Source organism: Barbus barbus (assembly GCF_936440315.1).
Source record: "Barbus barbus genome assembly, chromosome: 13".
In the NCBI taxonomy this organism is placed as follows: domain Eukaryota; kingdom Metazoa; phylum Chordata; class Actinopteri; order Cypriniformes; family Cyprinidae; genus Barbus; species Barbus barbus.
Window position 1 is genome coordinate 18,997,971 of NC_136741.1, and position 17,058 is coordinate 19,015,028.

At 35.7% G+C, this 17,058-nt stretch overlaps 2 protein-coding genes across 4 annotated transcripts in view; one reads left to right on the forward strand and one right to left on the reverse strand.

The window, feature by feature from the left end:
• The window catches only part of zc3h3 (zinc finger CCCH-type containing 3), a 91,764-nt gene extending 84,150 nt beyond the window's left edge, over positions 1-7,614 (reverse strand). The window contains exons 1-3 of the mRNA XM_079431239.1: positions 7,524-7,614; positions 2,913-4,353; positions 1,962-2,158 (exon numbers count right to left, since the gene is read on the reverse strand). Of these exons, the coding sequence (XP_079287365.1) occupies positions 1,962-2,158; positions 2,913-4,353; positions 7,524-7,569 (1,684 nt within the window). The 5' untranslated portion in view covers positions 7,570-7,614. The remainder of the gene's footprint in view (positions 1-1,961; positions 2,159-2,912; positions 4,354-7,523) is intronic.
• Positions 7,615-7,637: 23 nt separating this feature from the next.
• LOC306879397 (ubiquitin carboxyl-terminal hydrolase CYLD-like) lies at positions 7,638-15,965 on the forward strand. 3 transcript variants are annotated; one of them, XM_079432316.1, is made up of 16 exons: positions 7,638-7,722; positions 7,871-7,899; positions 8,143-8,731; positions 9,069-9,353; positions 10,067-10,148; positions 10,326-10,501; positions 10,634-10,787; positions 10,972-11,113; positions 11,354-11,458; positions 11,741-11,832; positions 12,068-12,134; positions 12,541-12,682; positions 12,946-13,054; positions 13,179-13,297; positions 13,557-13,782; positions 14,612-15,965. In XM_079432316.1, exons 3-16 carry the CDS (start codon positions 8,297-8,299, stop codon positions 14,794-14,796), a joined length of 2,319 nt encoding a protein of 772 aa, XP_079288442.1. In that variant the 5' UTR covers positions 7,638-7,722; positions 7,871-7,899; positions 8,143-8,296; the 3' UTR covers positions 14,797-15,965. The 3 variants fall into 3 exon arrangements, with proteins under 3 accessions (XP_079288442.1, XP_079288443.1, XP_079288444.1); XM_079432317.1 differs by having other exon boundaries at positions 7,642-7,899; XM_079432318.1 differs by having other exon boundaries at positions 7,652-7,722; positions 7,871-8,731.
• Positions 15,966-17,058: the final 1,093 nt, after the last annotated feature.

The window sequence follows — 17,058 nt, forward strand, 5'->3', positions numbered from 1 at the left end:
AACTCAAATCACCACTCGTTACAACCAAGGTATGCAGAATACCATCTCTGAATGCACAACACGTCGAACCCTGAAGCAGATGGGCTACAGCAGCAGCAAACCACACCGGGTGCCGCTCCTGTCAGCTAAGAACAGGAAATGGAGGCTACAATTCGCACAGGCTCACCAAAATTGGACAATAGAAGATTGGAAAAATGTTGCCTGGTCTGATGAGTCTCAATTTCTGCTGCGACATTCAGATGGTAGGGTCAGAATTTGGCGTGAAGAACATGAAAGAATGGATCCATCCTGCCTTGTCTCAACGTTCAGGCTGGTGGTGGTGGTGTAATGGTGTGGGGGATATTTTCTTGGCACACTTTGGGCCTCTTAGTACCAATTAAGCATCGTTTAAACACCACAACCTACCTGAGTATTGTTGCTGACCATGTCCATCCCTTTATGACTACAGTGTACCCATCTTCTGATGGCTACTTCTAGCAAGATAATGCACCATGTCACAAAGCTCAAATCATCTCAGACTGGTTTCTTGAACATGACAATGAGTTCACTTTACTCAAATGGCCTCCAGTCACCAGATCTCAATCCAATAGATCACCTTTGGGATGTGGTGGAAGAGATTCGCATCATGGATGTGCAGCCGACAAATCTGCAGCAACTGTGTGATGCTATCATGTCAATATGGACCAAAATCTCTGAGGAATGTTTCAAACACCTTGTTGAATCTATGCCACAAAGAATTAAGGCAGCTCTGAAGGCAAAAGGGGGTCCAACCCGGTACTAGCAAGGTGTACCTAATAAAGTGGCCGGTGATTGTAATATATATATATATATTATATTTATATATATATACATTTTTTTTTATTTTTTATTAAACAATTTTATATTTATTTTTTCTCGCAATTGCAAGTTTAAATCTCACAGTTCTGACTTTTTTCATAGAATCGTGAGGTATAAACTCACAACTGCGAGTAATAAAGTCAGAATTGTGATACATAAACTCTAGTTGTATCACGCACTTTTGACTTTATGCCAAGCAATGCTGAATTTGTATCACACAATTCTGAGAAAAAGTCTAAATTACGAGTTTAAAAAATAAACTTAAAAATTTAAAATAAATAAAAGTCATGAAGTCCAATTCTGAAGAGGAAAAAAATATATATATATTTTTCAGAATTGGGTGTTTATACTTAACAATTCTGATTTAGTAACTTGCTATTGCTATACTCGCATTTCTGAGAAAACATCACAATTGCGAGGAAAGCAAATGCAAACTTGTAATTATCTAGATGTAAACTTGCAATTATAAGAAAAAAACTCAGAATGATTAGATAAAAAGTCGCAATTACCTTTTTTATTTTTTATTCAGTGGCGGAAACGGGCTTCCATAAGAATCATTATCTAAAACTAAAAACTCTGATTGCACAAAATCTGCAGACTGGACAAATCCAGACTGCAAAACAAGCCAAAATTTATGTTGTGTATTCCAGCCTTAAAGTGATTAAGATGTAAGAATAATAAGGGTAAATAAATTATTGCTATGTGCACACTTATCAATATCAAGTCAAAAATGTGGGCCTCAAAATGGTATATTAAACTATTTAAAATTACATATCAGAACATGTAAAAAATATAGCCAAGTTTCTGAGACTGACAGGAAGATTTCCATGATTTCATCTACAGTAAGACTTTATTTTCATGACAGTACCCAGTGTACTGTTCATCTCTGCTGCAGCTTTGTGTTTCCATGGGAACATAAAGCCCACCTCAACCTCTCTCTGAGGAATACAAACAAAGCAGCGATAATGAATTTTCCAGAGACCATTTTGTGTTGATTACTAATTAGACCAGTTAGTCACAGAGGGGGTAAAAACAATCAGTTCATTTAAAAAGGCAGAGGTAGGGTTGTATTGGGTTTTGAGAGCTGCAAAGCATTTTGTGAATGTGCAGTCATAGTAACTGACCTGATCTTGAGGTCCCAAGTGAGGTGGAGGTGAGAGAGAGACGACGGAGCTTGTGTCTGCCAAACGAAACCAGCACTTTTGACGGTGCTCGCCTGGCATTGGTTGGAGTCTTCACCTGTGTGTGTGTCCGTCTCTGCAACGAATACCGGCTCCTTACAGTCTGCACAATGGGGCTGCATCTTCTCTCTAAGGAGGGACTGAATATAGGCATACATAAAACATACATAATATGCTGTAAGAATTTCTGTAAAAAATGTTTTTAGAAATGTTGGCATGTTACAAAAGTCAATAAAAAGTAAATGTTTGCTTGCTTTGATGGAAGTGCAAAGGAAATTTAAGGAATTATGTGCTGCCATCTAGAGGAGAGTTTAAGAACAATACTGCCACCTGCTGTGACACTTGCAACTAGCAATCATTCTACATTTTAAAGAGGTCATATATTACACTGGGTTTCTACAGTTTGTGATGAAACATGTTCCAGGACATTTCTATGTTTTAGATCTTTTGTTTTGTCCATTTCAGACCTGTCTATGTCAGCATTGTCACATTATTTGATATATGTCACAAATACACATTTGCTTGTGTTTAATAATTCCACTAACAAAACATCATGCATCTCAACATGTTAGGCAAGTACTGTTATTTGTCATCAGTCCTTTTTAACAGGACATATAACTACTCCTGCAAAAGGAAAAAATATATCTGTCTACAATGATAAATAACATTAAATTACAGTGTTGTGATGTCTGATTTCACTTTTTTAGTGTTTTATTTTCATTTATTTTATACAAAATATTATACAAAATGTAATATCAATTTATCAGATTTTGGCCATAGAATGATTGGGCCAGCCAGAATTTTAATATCAGCACATCCCTAAAATTAATTCTGATTTCTCACATCCCCTTGCATAATGGTATATACATCACAATCTTAAAGCAGAACTCTCACCTGCTAGCAGATCTTCTGATTATCTTAGTTCGACTCCTGAGCTTGAAAGCACCAGCTGACAGTGGGGTGGTAGTAGGGTTCATGTGGGTGGGGTTTGAGGACAGAATAGATCCCTTTTCCCCCTTTTGACCATTCTTGTTAGCTGTCCATTGATAGACTGTGCCCTTATGGGTAGTCCTAGAAGTTGAGCTAGATGCATTTGCTGTTGCGCTTTGTCCAGATGCTTTCCAGCGATAGCGGCTGGCATGGTCAGCATGGGATGTGGAGGCACCTGTAGCTTTAGACTTTTTTGATAAAGTTAAGGTTGTGGCACATCTCTTTTCTTTCATTGGTACCTCAAGTCCACCTTGAGATGTTCTTACGGGGGTTTTAAGAGATTTGGGTGAAAGGGGCTTGCGTGGCGTTTTTGTTAAAGTGTTTGGTTTCCCAGCTGTTGACGAGGAGCAAGCGGAAGACACCCAGGTGTACTTTGATGTCTTAGGAGCTCCGAGGGAAAGATTAGGCTTCCGAGACACCTTCTTAATGGAGCTGGACACTCGTCTGACAGTGGCTGTCCCAGGAGAGGATCCAGAGGTCACTGGCTTAGGTGTGCTTTTTACATTTACCATCTCTTGGTTTTTCACCCAAGTAAACTGAGATTTTTTATGACATGGCGAGGCTACACGTGTCTGAGTTGAGTCTAGCTTAAGCTGAAGCTTTGTGGGACTCAAGGAAGCCTGAGACTGAAGGTTAGAGGCAGATGAAGCCACAATACAATCTCTACTGGATGTTGGCATTACAAAAGTCCTATTGGATAAGGCAGCAGTGGAAAAGTGTGGTTTCACTTGAACTGGAGCTGAAGGTTTGACAGGTGAAGGGATTGAGGGATTGTTCACAGCTGGGGATGATTTCAAAGTGGGTTTTATCTTCATTTCAGGGTCAGATGTTGAAGCAGAGTCAGTTAGTGCATTGGTAGATAGGCAGCCATGATCCTTTTTTCCTGGTGAAGGTATAAGCACAGTCCTTTTTTCACTTGCTTCACTTTTCCTCTCCTTCGAAGTCTCATTTTGGATATTAAGTGAAGATGTTGTAGAATTATCTGTGATTTGTTCAGCTTTCAACTTTTTAAATAAAACACTGTTTCCAAAAGGTCCAGCACTATTCTCAGTATCAGAAGCGGCTCCAGATGTAGTGATATGATTTTGAGGCTGGTTCAGGTGGTCCACAGCTGGATGAGACACATGGCTCCCAACTGCCCTGTTGGTCTTGTTGTTAAGCGAGTATGTTTTCCTCCAGCTGCCAGAAGAATGAGGCACATACGGTTGTGGCAGTGATGAATATGACTGTGTGTAGTGTGAGGCATGACCCCGACTCTGGCCCCGGCCCCTCCTGGAGACACGACCCCACTCTGTAGGACTTGAGGGAACGTCACCATGAGTACTTTTATAGTCATTAATGAGGTCTGCAAAGTAAAGAAGCAGCATGTAAGGACCCGATTATTTAAAAATGAGTGAAATTGACTTCAGTAAATGCAAGGTCTGTAACAGACGTGTGGCTATCTCTTTTCACTACACTCTATTCCAGAGAAAAAAAAAAAACATCAAAATAACATCATAAAATAATAATAATAATAATAATCAGGGCTCGCAAAATCGCTAGCCCGACGTCCCGGGGCTATTGTGTTTTCCAGTCGAGCTACCAAAATGTATCACTACCCTGCCCGACGGGCTACCTTCAATACAGGGCTCCCACGCAACGCTCCCTCTAAGCTGAGCGTGCGCGCGGCCGCGCAGAAGAAATAATGTGCCTCGCGCACACAAAAATTAGTTGGGAAGCCATTTGATTGAATGCCGCCAGTAAAAGGGAAAGAATAGCAATGCTCGGGCAAACCGCTATAGAGCTGATGTCACAACAGAGTTAGAGCCGGTGAATGTGGTTTACAGGTTTCATAGAAAGAGAACCATGTGCACCAAATGAGTCGCTGCAGAAACTGAATACTTCAATGGTTGCAGTGCGCTCAACACGAGAGACAACGCAAACGCAATGGCATGTGAATTAAAACGTCCTCATGTATTAATGAAGAGTGGCTTGATTAAGTGCTGGAAATAACGGAGGATGGGTAACAAAACTCTGAAACATGTACAGTCACACACAAGAGTATTGTACAAACTGTACTTCATTATGATGTTTAGACAGCTATAGAAGAATTCATGTGTTCACGTTTTTTATATTTAATTTACAGATCTCAGCTTAAGTTTGGCTTCAGTTTGTATTCTATTCTATTCTATTCTATCAGTTTAAATAGTTTGTTTTGATAAAATATTATGTTAGGGCTATATTATAAACCTGATAAATAATTGACCTTGTTTTTGAGTCTTTGACTTTGAGTCTCTTGCTCATCAAGGCTGTATTAATTTCAAAAATACAGAAAAAAACAGTGATATAGTGAAATATTATTGCAATCTCTAATATTGGTTTCCTATTTTAATACATATACTATAAAATAGTATTTATTTCTGTGATCAAAGCTGAATTTTCAGCATCATTACTCCAGCCTTCAGTGTCACATGATCCTTCAGAAATCATTTTAATATGCTGATTTGTTATCAGCGTTAAAACTGTTGTGCTGCTTAATATTTTTTTTTGGAACCTGTGTTTCTTTTTTCTTTGATTAATAAAAAGTTTAAAAGAACAGCATTTATTCAAAATAGAAATATTTTCTAACAATAGAAGTCTTTACTATCAATTTTATCCATTTAACACATCCTTGCTGAATAAAGTTTATTTAACTTTCTTTAAACTTTTTTTAAAGTATCTTTAAAAAGAAAGAAAAAAAATTCTGACCCCAAACTTTTGAATAGATTATATTGTAAAACAAAATCTCTATTTTGACGAAACACTGTTCTTTTTAACTTTTAATTTTTTTTAAATATCACAGGTCCCCAAAAATACAGTATATATATAAAAAAAAAAAAAAAAAAAAAAAAGCAGTACAACATTGTGTTTCCAACATTGATTAAAAATCAGCGTGTTAGAATGACTTCTAAAGGATCGTGTGACTCTGAAAATACTGCTTTGCTTCACAGGAATTAATTAAATTTTAAAGTATATTCAAATAGAAAGTTTATTTTAAATTGCAATAATATTGCACAATGTTATTTTGTGAAATAATATTCAGCATTTTTTATCAAATAGATAGAGCCTTGATGAGCAAAAGAAACTTCTTTAAAAAACTTTATTGATCCAAACCTTTGAACTGCAGTGTATTGTACAGTGAAAATGTTTTCTCAGGTCACCTAAAATGTACATCATTTAGTTACATCAAGGGTCAAATCAAATATAAATAGCACATTAAAGTTAAAAGTTACACACTTTTTTGTGTGCATGCTGTACAGGTCTGGTATAAAGAATGCTTTTGCTCGGGTGACCGAAATGTCCGCCCAATAGAGAAAAGTTTTGCTCAGCAAGAAAAAAAAAATTAGAGGGAACATTGCTCCTATGGGTCCTTAAATTTGATACAACTAAATTGACGTTTTTAAGGACTTAGACAGTTTTAAATGTCAAATGGTATAAGAAATAATTTTTCAAATTGCCTTAAATAGATTAAGAATTCTGCAGATACCTTGTAAATAGTAAAATAAAACACTTTCCTTGATATTCGTTGATATTTGTGTATTTAAAATGTTTTTGATTGACATTTATGGTCTTTATTTTATTTGGGCTAGTTAAATTAATTTTCGGGCTACCAAAATCTGAAGAGTACCTGCCCGAAGGGCTACCAGAGATCTTGAAATAATAAGCGGAGATGCCCCTTGGGAAAAGACAGTCTGATTAATGTTAAACACCAGACAGAATCTCTCTACAACGATGTCAGAAAATTAAATAAAGTGACACTTTTAAATTATTTTTAAAATCTTTTAAACTTTAAATAAGTGAAACAAAATATAAATCAATAATAGAATATTGCTGTTAACAATAAAATCAAATGCAAGGTATCTGTAATCAAACACATATTGTAAATGATATTTTAAAACAATAAACACTGTTCTAGAATAGGCTACGTTGTATTCAATTGTCTGGTCCCCATCTCCTTACAGGTCTTTACCTTATGATTGGCACGAGATTTTGATCTAATTGGTTTCAAAGTTTGGAAATCCTTTTTGTTTAACTCTGAATGGATTTTAATTTTTAATCAAAGTCAGTTTATATTAGTTATTCAATAGCTACTAAGAAAGAATCTAGAATAGAATATTATCAGACATACCAAATTTAAATAACAGATAAACGAACAGAGGCATTCAAAATGAACATACATAAAATGTGGGACATTTCTTTCACTGTGGTTGGTTGTCATTTTCGCCCAGAGATTTGTTTATTCCTGAACCAGTACAAACAACGAGGAAAAATGAAATCTAACAAACTATTGTAAGTCAGAAATTAAAAAAACATATAAACGTTTTCAAATTAGTGGATATCTTAGTTTTAGTGAATAACGGTTAGCCACGGTGTTACTGAATACTTCATTCACAAGGTAAATGTGGCTAATAACGAACGTAGAGTTGTGAAAAAGGCTTAAAACCACTGTTGAATTATACTAGAAGATCGCCATATAAATAAAGCTGTCACGCTTACTTTGCAATTCCTCTATTTCTCTTTTTAGCGCTTCCCGTTCAGCCATCTTCACACCAAAACACAGATGTCATCAAACCGCGACGACGCCTCTGATTACGTTTAAAGGCAACATCCAATCACAGCACGCCTCTCAACAGATGATTCTAAAGTTGTGGTTTTTAGCAGAACTACGCCTGGTTGTTCGAAACTTTACAGACCGGTAGGAATGTCTAGAGCGTAGTTTCATTCAGAGCAACATTATAAACTTATGATCACATTATTATCTTTATTCTAACAACCTTTTAAGTCTACGTATTTGGAAGAAGGCTGACAGTTTTGCATTCTAACAGTTTCGTTTTGGGTTACAGAAATCGAAAGTAGCCTACTACTGACATCGGTAAGTAAAGTGCATAGATCGAATGTTTGCTCAATATAATTGGGAATTATTCATTTTATGAAGAGAGTGGAAGTTAAAAAACTTTATGGTTTTATTAGCCATATAGTATTCCAGATCAATATATCAATAAACTAATAACAAACAAAAATGACTAACTGTTGACTGTTTTACAGAGGCTGTCTACGCAGCTCTTCCTATCTACCAACGTAGTTGTTTTAAATTGTTTTCGTTTTTAACTTGAAGGTGTTTAAATGACAAAGAGGAGGAAAGTGCATTACTCAGAGGAAGTGAGCAAGTAACATAACACCAATGCTATAGGCCCATGCCCACACTGGAAACACTGGTGTCAACCTGAAAGCCTGACATACTTCACTTTTCCAAGTGACCTTTTCAAGATATGGCTACAGCTGACAACAAATTGTATTTCATCATAACTGCAAAACCGCCTTCATCACTTGGGTGCATAGATGCTGGTGAATTATGTTTCATAGACAAACAACTTTTTTATGCTAGGGAAAAGGGAAACGACACAGACATTGTGCCTGTATTTCGTATGGGCAAACTCCATAATGAATACCTTGATAAAGTTCTCCTAAAGCCATTGACACGCAGATCAGCAGAATTAATGCTGGCTCTTGAATCCAATGAATTGCGAGTGTTGGCTCTGAAAGATCCTGAGGCTTTAGAGAAGGCTTCAAATCTGTCTGAAGGCAGTTGGGTTCTCGTTGAATATAAAGGGCAATGGCTCAAAGGTGTGATTCGATACATTGGCAGTCTCATATCTTCTATTTCTGATCCTATAAGAGGAGTCTTCTTTGGGGTGGAACTACAGGTGAGTATCCTGTTTGCATGAGTGAGATTGTGTCTGTAGTATTGTTGAAGACAGAACAGAGGTAGAGTAATACAAACAACCCACTAAGGGTAATGTGGTTGTGTAAGTCTTAGGCTGATGATACACGGGGCAACTTTTTGAGCAATGTTGCTGGGCAATTTTGGTTAATGTTAACGTCAATGGGCAACCAGGTGAGACAGAGACAGAGGGCCCATAACCGATTTAAAGTATCCATATAAGATTTGTTACCCATTCTCAGTGGGAAAGTGCCCAAGCAACATAGCTCAAAAAAAGCTGCCCAGTGTATCATCAGCTTTATATTCTCTTTTATTCTTAGGGTGGAGATACAGGAAAAGGCCAAAATGATGGTTCCTTCCACCACAAAACATATTTCACATGTCCTAAAAACTCAGGCATTTTTGCCTCTTTTGCAAGAATCAAACCAGTGGATCATAAACCTTCAGCACCGCTGCTACCAAGTCAGTCTTCTCTGTCCATGACGTCTACTGAGCCTCTCAAAGCTGGGGACAGAGTAACCTTTTTTGGTGACAAAAATGTTCACCATGGCATGGTTATGGATATAAAGGACCACCCAGATGGCAAAATGGTTCTTATATCTACTGTGAGTACTTACTCCTTAGAGTGTCTAAGAATTAATATTTCTCCCAAACATGAATTTACTCACTGTGGTTCTAAGTCTGTATAACTTTATTTCTTTAGTTGAACAAAGAAGGGGAAATTTTTTAAGGATGTCACCTTTTGTGTTCCACAGAAAGAAAAATAAATAAATAACAGCATACAGGTTTGAAATGACATAGGAGTGAATAAATAATGACAGAAATTGTATTTTCGGGTGAACTATTTTTTGTAATATTCTCTTTGAACACTTTCCTTAGATCTAAAGATAAAAACAAAACTGGGTTGGTAGGATGATAGAAACAAGTCTAAAAAAAAAATAATTACCTGAATGTTCAAAAAAATACTAATCCCAGAATAATGTTCTATATCTTAGGGTACGTTTACATGATAACGATTTGCTTAAGTTTTTGTTAAAGAAAAGTTTTTCCTTTGCGTTTTTAGAATACAGATGACAACATTGTCAAAACGATCCCCGTTCACACAGATTAATGAAAACAACTTAAAATGCTGTATTATCTATGCCCGGCCAGTAGTTGTAATGTCACTTTGTAAAGAAACACTATGCAAACTTGTAATACGTGTGAAACGTCACTGTTTTCACAAATGCATGTTTTTGTAGTTTACACTGACACAATAATGTATCGTTATCGATATCGTTTGCAAAAACTTGCACTTTGAACTTGCACTTCTTCTCAGGATAAGGATGACGAGGGTAAGCAAGGAGGAGAGATAATGCTCCCACTGGATTGTGTCATTAAAGAGGAGCTGTTAAATAAAGGTAACATATGCCTGTGTCGCCGCAGGTTTTATGTACACTTATAGAATAGAAGAACACACAGTACAACCTTATTTTAAGTATTTGGCTATAGACACTCATGCAAACAATAATTTCTATCCTTTCAATGTAATGGAGTTACTTTTAAAATATACTTCGTTTATGTTTTCTTATGACCAGATGAAACTGAAAAAATGGACACTTCTCAGGGCCCAGGGATGGGGGGTGTTACTGATTCTGACGAAATTACTGTTGGCTCCCTGGTGCAGTTTTTGGGAAAAACACTAGTTTATGGAATTGTCCGCTGGATTGGATATTTACCTGATTTCCTTGAGAAGACTGCTGGACTAGAACTGGTAGATTCTCTCTATACCAGTTCAACAGTTGTAATCTTTCAGAAATTCCTGTAGCTCTGAAATGAAATAAAACTACAAGCCATTTTCACCATTTGTTAAACTAAGACTGTAATATATGTGTTTTTTTCTTAGGAGGACGGTAGTGCCGGTGTGAATGATGGAACATATAAAGGAAAACGGTACTTTAACTGTCCTCTTCATTGTGGTTTATTTGTGAAACTGTCATCTTGTCGGCCTGATGATCGGTTTTCTGGTATAAAGAAGAAGCTGTCCAATGGACACTCTGGTAAGATCTAAAGATATTGTTACATTTCTGTGAAATTACAGTGTATTGTACTTAAAGTGAGTGTGTCAGGTATTTATTAGCAGAAAGTGAAACTTTACCATGGACAGGTAGATTATGATGCCACCTACTGTAGTGGAACTTGTGCAGCGTTCCTTGTGTGTCTCATTCTTCTTCTCTGTGACAGATAATGATGAGGCAATTGTATATGAGGAACAGGAGAACGTACCACCTATTAGAACAGAAGATGTGTCAAACCGATTGATTGGTAAGATGAAAGGCATTCAGGGTCACTGCAACTCCTGTTATATGGACTCTGCCCTGTTCAGGTTAGAACTCATCTAAGACATGATTTACATGGAATTTTAATGTATGATGATGTATTATAATGTATATTAAACTATATTTAATGTATGTTAAATATTTAGTTTTTCTTTAACATACATTAAATATAATTGTAGAATGTAGAAGTAGAGTCAACAAATAAAAAAATAATTAAATATCTCTGGTTTAATTTATCAACAGTTCAATAATATGGCGTGATCTTATTTCTGTTTTTTTTTGTCCAGTGTGTTTTCCTGTTCATCAGTTCTGGATTCTCTGCTTTTTAAGACCACAGAACATGAAACCATTCAAAGCATTCTGCTAAAGAACATTGTCAACCCTCTCCGCAAGTGAGCTTGTGACCTGCATTTGGCTTTGTATTGATAACATTTTTACCTTGTAAAATTTCAATTTGAAAGTCATGCTAAACAGAAATTTCAATAACACTTATAGTATGTATGTGTGTATATAATATATATATATTATATATATATTATATACACACATATATAATATATGTATATTATGTATATAATATATGTGTATATAATATATGTATATTACATTTAATATACATACATACATACTTATAGGAGAGCTTGAATAACCTAATTTTCTCTCCTAATTTACAGACAAGGTTTTGTATCAGAGAACAGTGTGATGAATCTTCGGAAACAATTACAGAAACGGGAACACTGCCCCACTTACACCACAGATGAGAAGGGTACGCTGTCTTCTTGATGTCATAGCCATATTCAGCTTTGTTAATGATGTCAAGTTTCAAACAGAATATTGAAGGAAAATGTCCAACTTTACATTTCTCTGCAAGTCATCAAAATACAGATCCAAAATATTGCACAGCTGTTTCCACAAATTATTTATATCTTATTATCTATAATAGATCTCTTGGCTGTTTTATAGAATTGCACTAAGCATCGTGTTTTTCCTGATGTGTGCAGATCCCGAGGAGTTCCTCTCTCTCATCATGCAGGAGATTCTCTTTCTGGATCCGCCACTCATACTCTGGTAGGGAAACTTTTCATTGTTTTATTTGTCAGTAGGGACAGGAATCATGAGGAATTTAGCTATTCTAGTTCCTTCATGATTTCATTGTTTATCCCTAGGAATTTGGGGAAGAACCAAATAATTGATCCCAACTATACCATTTAAAACATACACACGCATATAAACTACAAGTTGGAAACACCGTCCGAATATTTTAGCATTATGATCTCTTTGCAAAGATGGAAGATTGACATTCAATAAACTGTAACCAAACTGAAAATCATGAAAATTATTCTGTTATAGTTTTTAGAAAAATTGTTTATTTCTGCTGAATATGTCTTTGCATTTTAATAGAATGTCTTCAGATTTATAGAAGTTTTTTGGAGTTTATGCATTAATATATGTTTATCACTTTATCTGCCGTTAGCAGCCAATCAGGAAGCACACAAAAATTGCAAAACTGTTACTACTACCAAATCTTTATGGATTATAACCACCATTTAGTCCTGCCGACAGTTCAGCAGCTACTGGAACATTCATTTTACAGCAACAGTCTCAAACTAGCAGAGGTATCATTCTTCTTTTCATTTATTTTGTGTTTGAGTGTTTTAAAATTCTGCTTTCAGTTCTTTATTTGCATTATTTTGGTTGGACATTCCATAATTGACCTGCAGATGGTACTGTTTCTCTTAAATATTTCTGGTGTGACCTAAATGAATATACATCCTCTGTGTTTTTCCCAATATATAATTGAAATGGATCCACAATCTAGATGTACAAGTTGTTGTGTTATCTAGCTGTTACACTGAATTTGATTTATTTATGCCTCCAGGTGCCTTCCTGCCTGATTCTTACTATGCCTCGCTCAGGAAAGAGTTTCAAAATGTTTCCAAAAATAATTCCTTCTACAGAACTGGACATCACAGGTCTTATCGCGGATGGTAACTTGTCCTAAACATCTATACAAATATTAATGTCTTGGGGTTTTCATAGTAATGTGCTTTCCTCTTTCTATGTGTTCTATTAAGTCACCTGAGGTGTGTTATATATTTACTTGCTCATTAGGTCCTCAGCCGTGTGTGTTGTGTGGTCAGCTAGCAAATCAGGAGTGTGCGGAGTGCTTCAGAGACACGGTGTTTAGTGATACAGGATTCAAATATTTCTGTGTAAAATGTTCCTCTCAGGTAGGGTGTTAAATATGCATTCTGCATTTATCAGAATATTCTGTATAAATTTATAATGCATAAATTCAGTCCTTTCTTATGGGTATTTTCATAGGCTTGCTTATTAAATTTTCAGACTAATTATTAAAAGGGATTATATACAGTAAAGTAAATCATGTACTGTATATATCATAAATCATTAACTTATTTATATACTATTTCCTACATTTTAATGCAACATTATATGTTAAATAACCTTGGAACTGATTTGTTTGTGTAGGTGCACTCTCACCAGCAGCGTCAATACCACAAACCCAGCACCCTGCTTCTTCCTCAGGGCTTCTCTTACTCTCAGAGTTCAGCGTCTGATTGCCGCACTCCTCCACGAGAGAAACTCGAGCTGTGTGCTGTGCTGTGTATAGAGACCAGCCACTATGTCTCTTTCGTCAAATATGGACCTCAAGATACTGACTGGATCTTCTTTGATAGCATGGCTGACCGTGTTGGTAAGTAAGCAAGTGTGCTTGGTTTGAGTGTAAAGGGATAGTTCAACCAAAAATGAAAATTCTGTCATTAATTACTCACCCTCATGTCGTTCCAAACCTGTAAGACCTTTGTTCATCTTCGGAATACAAATTAAGATATTTTTGATGCATTCCGAGATCTCTCAGACCCTCCATAGACAGCAAGGATCCTTACCGATCAAGGCTCAGAAATGTAGCAAGGAGATCGTTAAAATAATCCTTGTGACATCAGAGGTTCAACCGTAATTTTACGAAGCTACGAAAATACTTTTTGTGTGCCAAGAAAACAAAAATAATGACTTTATTCAACAATTATGCAACGACGTTTGCTGTTTTGTGTCAGCAGCACCATATGCAGACACACTGTTTACGTTGTTTACTCTTTAATCTAAACGTAAACAACGTATCCGCATACATACGTTTACATTTTTGATACTCTCCAAAATGGCGCTATAGGGTGATGCGTGGGAGACGAATTGTTGAATAAAGTCGTTATTTTTGTTTTCTTTGCGCACAAAAAGTATTCTCATAACTTCGTAAGATTACGGTTGAACCCTTGATGTCACATGGATTATTTTACCGATGTCCTTGATTGTGTAAGGATCCTTGCTGTCTATGGGAAGGTCAGACAGCTCTCGGAATGCATCAAAAAATATCTTAATTTGTGTTCTGAAGATGAACGAAGGTCTTACAGGTTTAGAATTGGAATGACATGAGGGCGAGTAATTAACGACAGAATTTTCATTTTTGTGTGAACTATCCCTTTAACACTGGGTTTGAACATGTAGATCATACACTTTCCTGTTTGTAGGTGAAAGTGATGGCTATAATATCCCAGAAGTACGTGCATGTCCTGAGGTTGGCCAGTACCTACATATGCCTCTGGCTCAGCTGGCTAATCAAGTGCCTCGAGAGATGGAAGGTGTGGCGAAGCGTCTCTTCTGCGACGGTTACATGTACCTTTATCAGAGCAAGACCATGTCTCTATATAGATGATTAAATCTATACGTACATGTCAATAAATGAGACTGTGCAATCTGATTATCTATGAATAGATCTGCTTAGTAATGGATTCTAATAATATGTTCTTTTTAAGGGAAATTGTGAAACTATATGCTTCTGCTCCCTATTTGAGCATTTATCAGTCAAATATTTACACTTTCTTTTGGAATGATGTACTTTCTGTATGGAATTCCCATATTGCATTGCCTGGGTGGGCGGTACACTATTTTAAACATGCTGGACGAAGATGATGCAGCTGATATCCTAAATAAGTGATTTAGACTTGAATAAAAGTATACACATTTTCAAAGTATGTGTACAAGAAATAATATATATCATTTTCTAATCTTACTAAAATGGGAAGAGTTTTTATATTTTCTTTTCGAATGCATATTGCTGACCTATTGAAGCTTGCTGCCTAATTCATGTTAATAGAAAAGGGAGTCGAGACATTTTTGTTTACATTTAATACTGACAAGATAAAGATTTTGTTTATATAACACATGAAGTTGATGACTTGCAGAATTCCAGTTGTAATTTTCAATTGTATTGGTTCTTGAGGTTCTGTATGAAGCTTTCTGGCTACTGAATAACATTGTAAGCAATACTGTATGTAATAATCACTGTCACAAATTATGTGTCAAAATATTTTGATTCTTAAATTGGTTTGTTTTAGTGTATTTGATTTTATTCCAGTGAAAAAAATCAACCAAAAAAATGAATATGTGTGTGTGCGTGTGAGAGCCTCAGATCTCAGCTCATTACATTTCTCCCCTTACTAAACCGGGATAAACTAGAGATAAACTTTGCATGTTTGTGTTTTTCGTTACATCATAAACTTTAAGTGACAGAACAGTAGTTGTTTAGACTGCAAGAGGTGGAAAGCTAGGGCTCTCAACAGCACTTCTACTGAAATCTTTCCTTAAGACTGGATAGAAAAGGGGGATTTGGGATAATCTGTGCTGTGATACAGCTAATACACTTGGATTTAGGTACTTTAGATGCCTTAAGCAACAGGCTTCACTGTAAACATTTACACTAAGTTATAATATTTATTTTCTTCCCATATACGTAGAGACAAATTACTTCCTGACTTGATTCTTTCTGCTGCTTTAAATCACATTAAATAAAAAGTGAATTTAGCGATCACTATGTTATAATGTACAGTATGGAAATTTTCATTTGCTGAATTGCTAAAGATTACATATAGCTGTGTTATTAGATTATAGTTTTAAAAGGATTACCTGGAGTGAGAAGATGACAGCAAGACTAATCTAACAGTGTCACAATTAAAATTTTGATAATAAAAAATAATAATAATAATCTGGTTTTAGAAACTAAATTGGTTGTGAATGTGCAAAACAAATACTAATAAATTGTATTGTATTGGAAAATTTAAACAATTTTCACTTTGAAATTGCTCGTATATTTCATAAATTATTACATAGAAACTGCAAGTAGCACACTGAATTAAATGTCATGTTTTTAAATATTTTCTTGTAAAACATACTACAATAATTTTCTCACCTACAACTTTATATATATATATATATATATATGAACCTTTAAATGTGCCTAAATCATCACAATTAAAAGAACCAAAGACTTAAACTACTTCAGTCTGTGTGCACTGAATTTATTTAATACACGAGTTTCACAATTTGAGTTGAATTACTGAAATAAATGAACTTTTCCACAACATTCTAATTTATTGAGATGCACCTGTATGTATGTATCTTAAACTTTCTGTCCTCCAAAAAATAAACACCATGCCCTTATACGCACTTCCTTTCTCTTTCTTTTTGTCTCTTTCGATGAAAAGTCTTCCCTTTTTTCTTTTATATCCATGCTGTCATTGTGAGTCCTCTTGACTTGGTTTATAACAAAGAGAATGTGTGAATACACAACCAGCACATGTTGAATTCACAAAGCACTGTCAAAAACACAGAAAAGAGCAGACCTGTGATCAGCAAGCGCTGCTTTACAGGCACAGGAAATGTACTAATGCCTGACTCTAAATCAATAAAGCGTTGCCTGCGTGATGATCTCATTATGCAGACAGAGGTCAGCACTATGTCAGTATCAACTCATTTCACCTGACAAATCTGATCGATCAGATAAATAGGATTACCTGTTAAGAATAGTGCCAGGATATGAAATTTTCTAATTTGTGTCATCAGTTCATTACATTAAATGCATGTGTTGTGACATACTTTGCCTTAATTGAATCAGAAGTACTTTTACACACAATTGTTC

Coding starts and splice junctions, on each gene's coding strand:
- LOC306879397 (XM_079432316.1), top strand. CDS start 8,297: ATGGCTACAGCTGACAACAAATTGTATTTCATCATAACTGCAAAACCG. Junction 12,135..12,540: donor GATCCGCCACTCATACTCTG/GTAGGGAAACTT, acceptor ATCTGCCGTTAG/CAGCCAATCAGGAAGCACAC. Junction 13,783..14,611: donor TAGCATGGCTGACCGTGTTG/GTAAGTAAGCAA, acceptor TCCTGTTTGTAG/GTGAAAGTGATGGCTATAAT.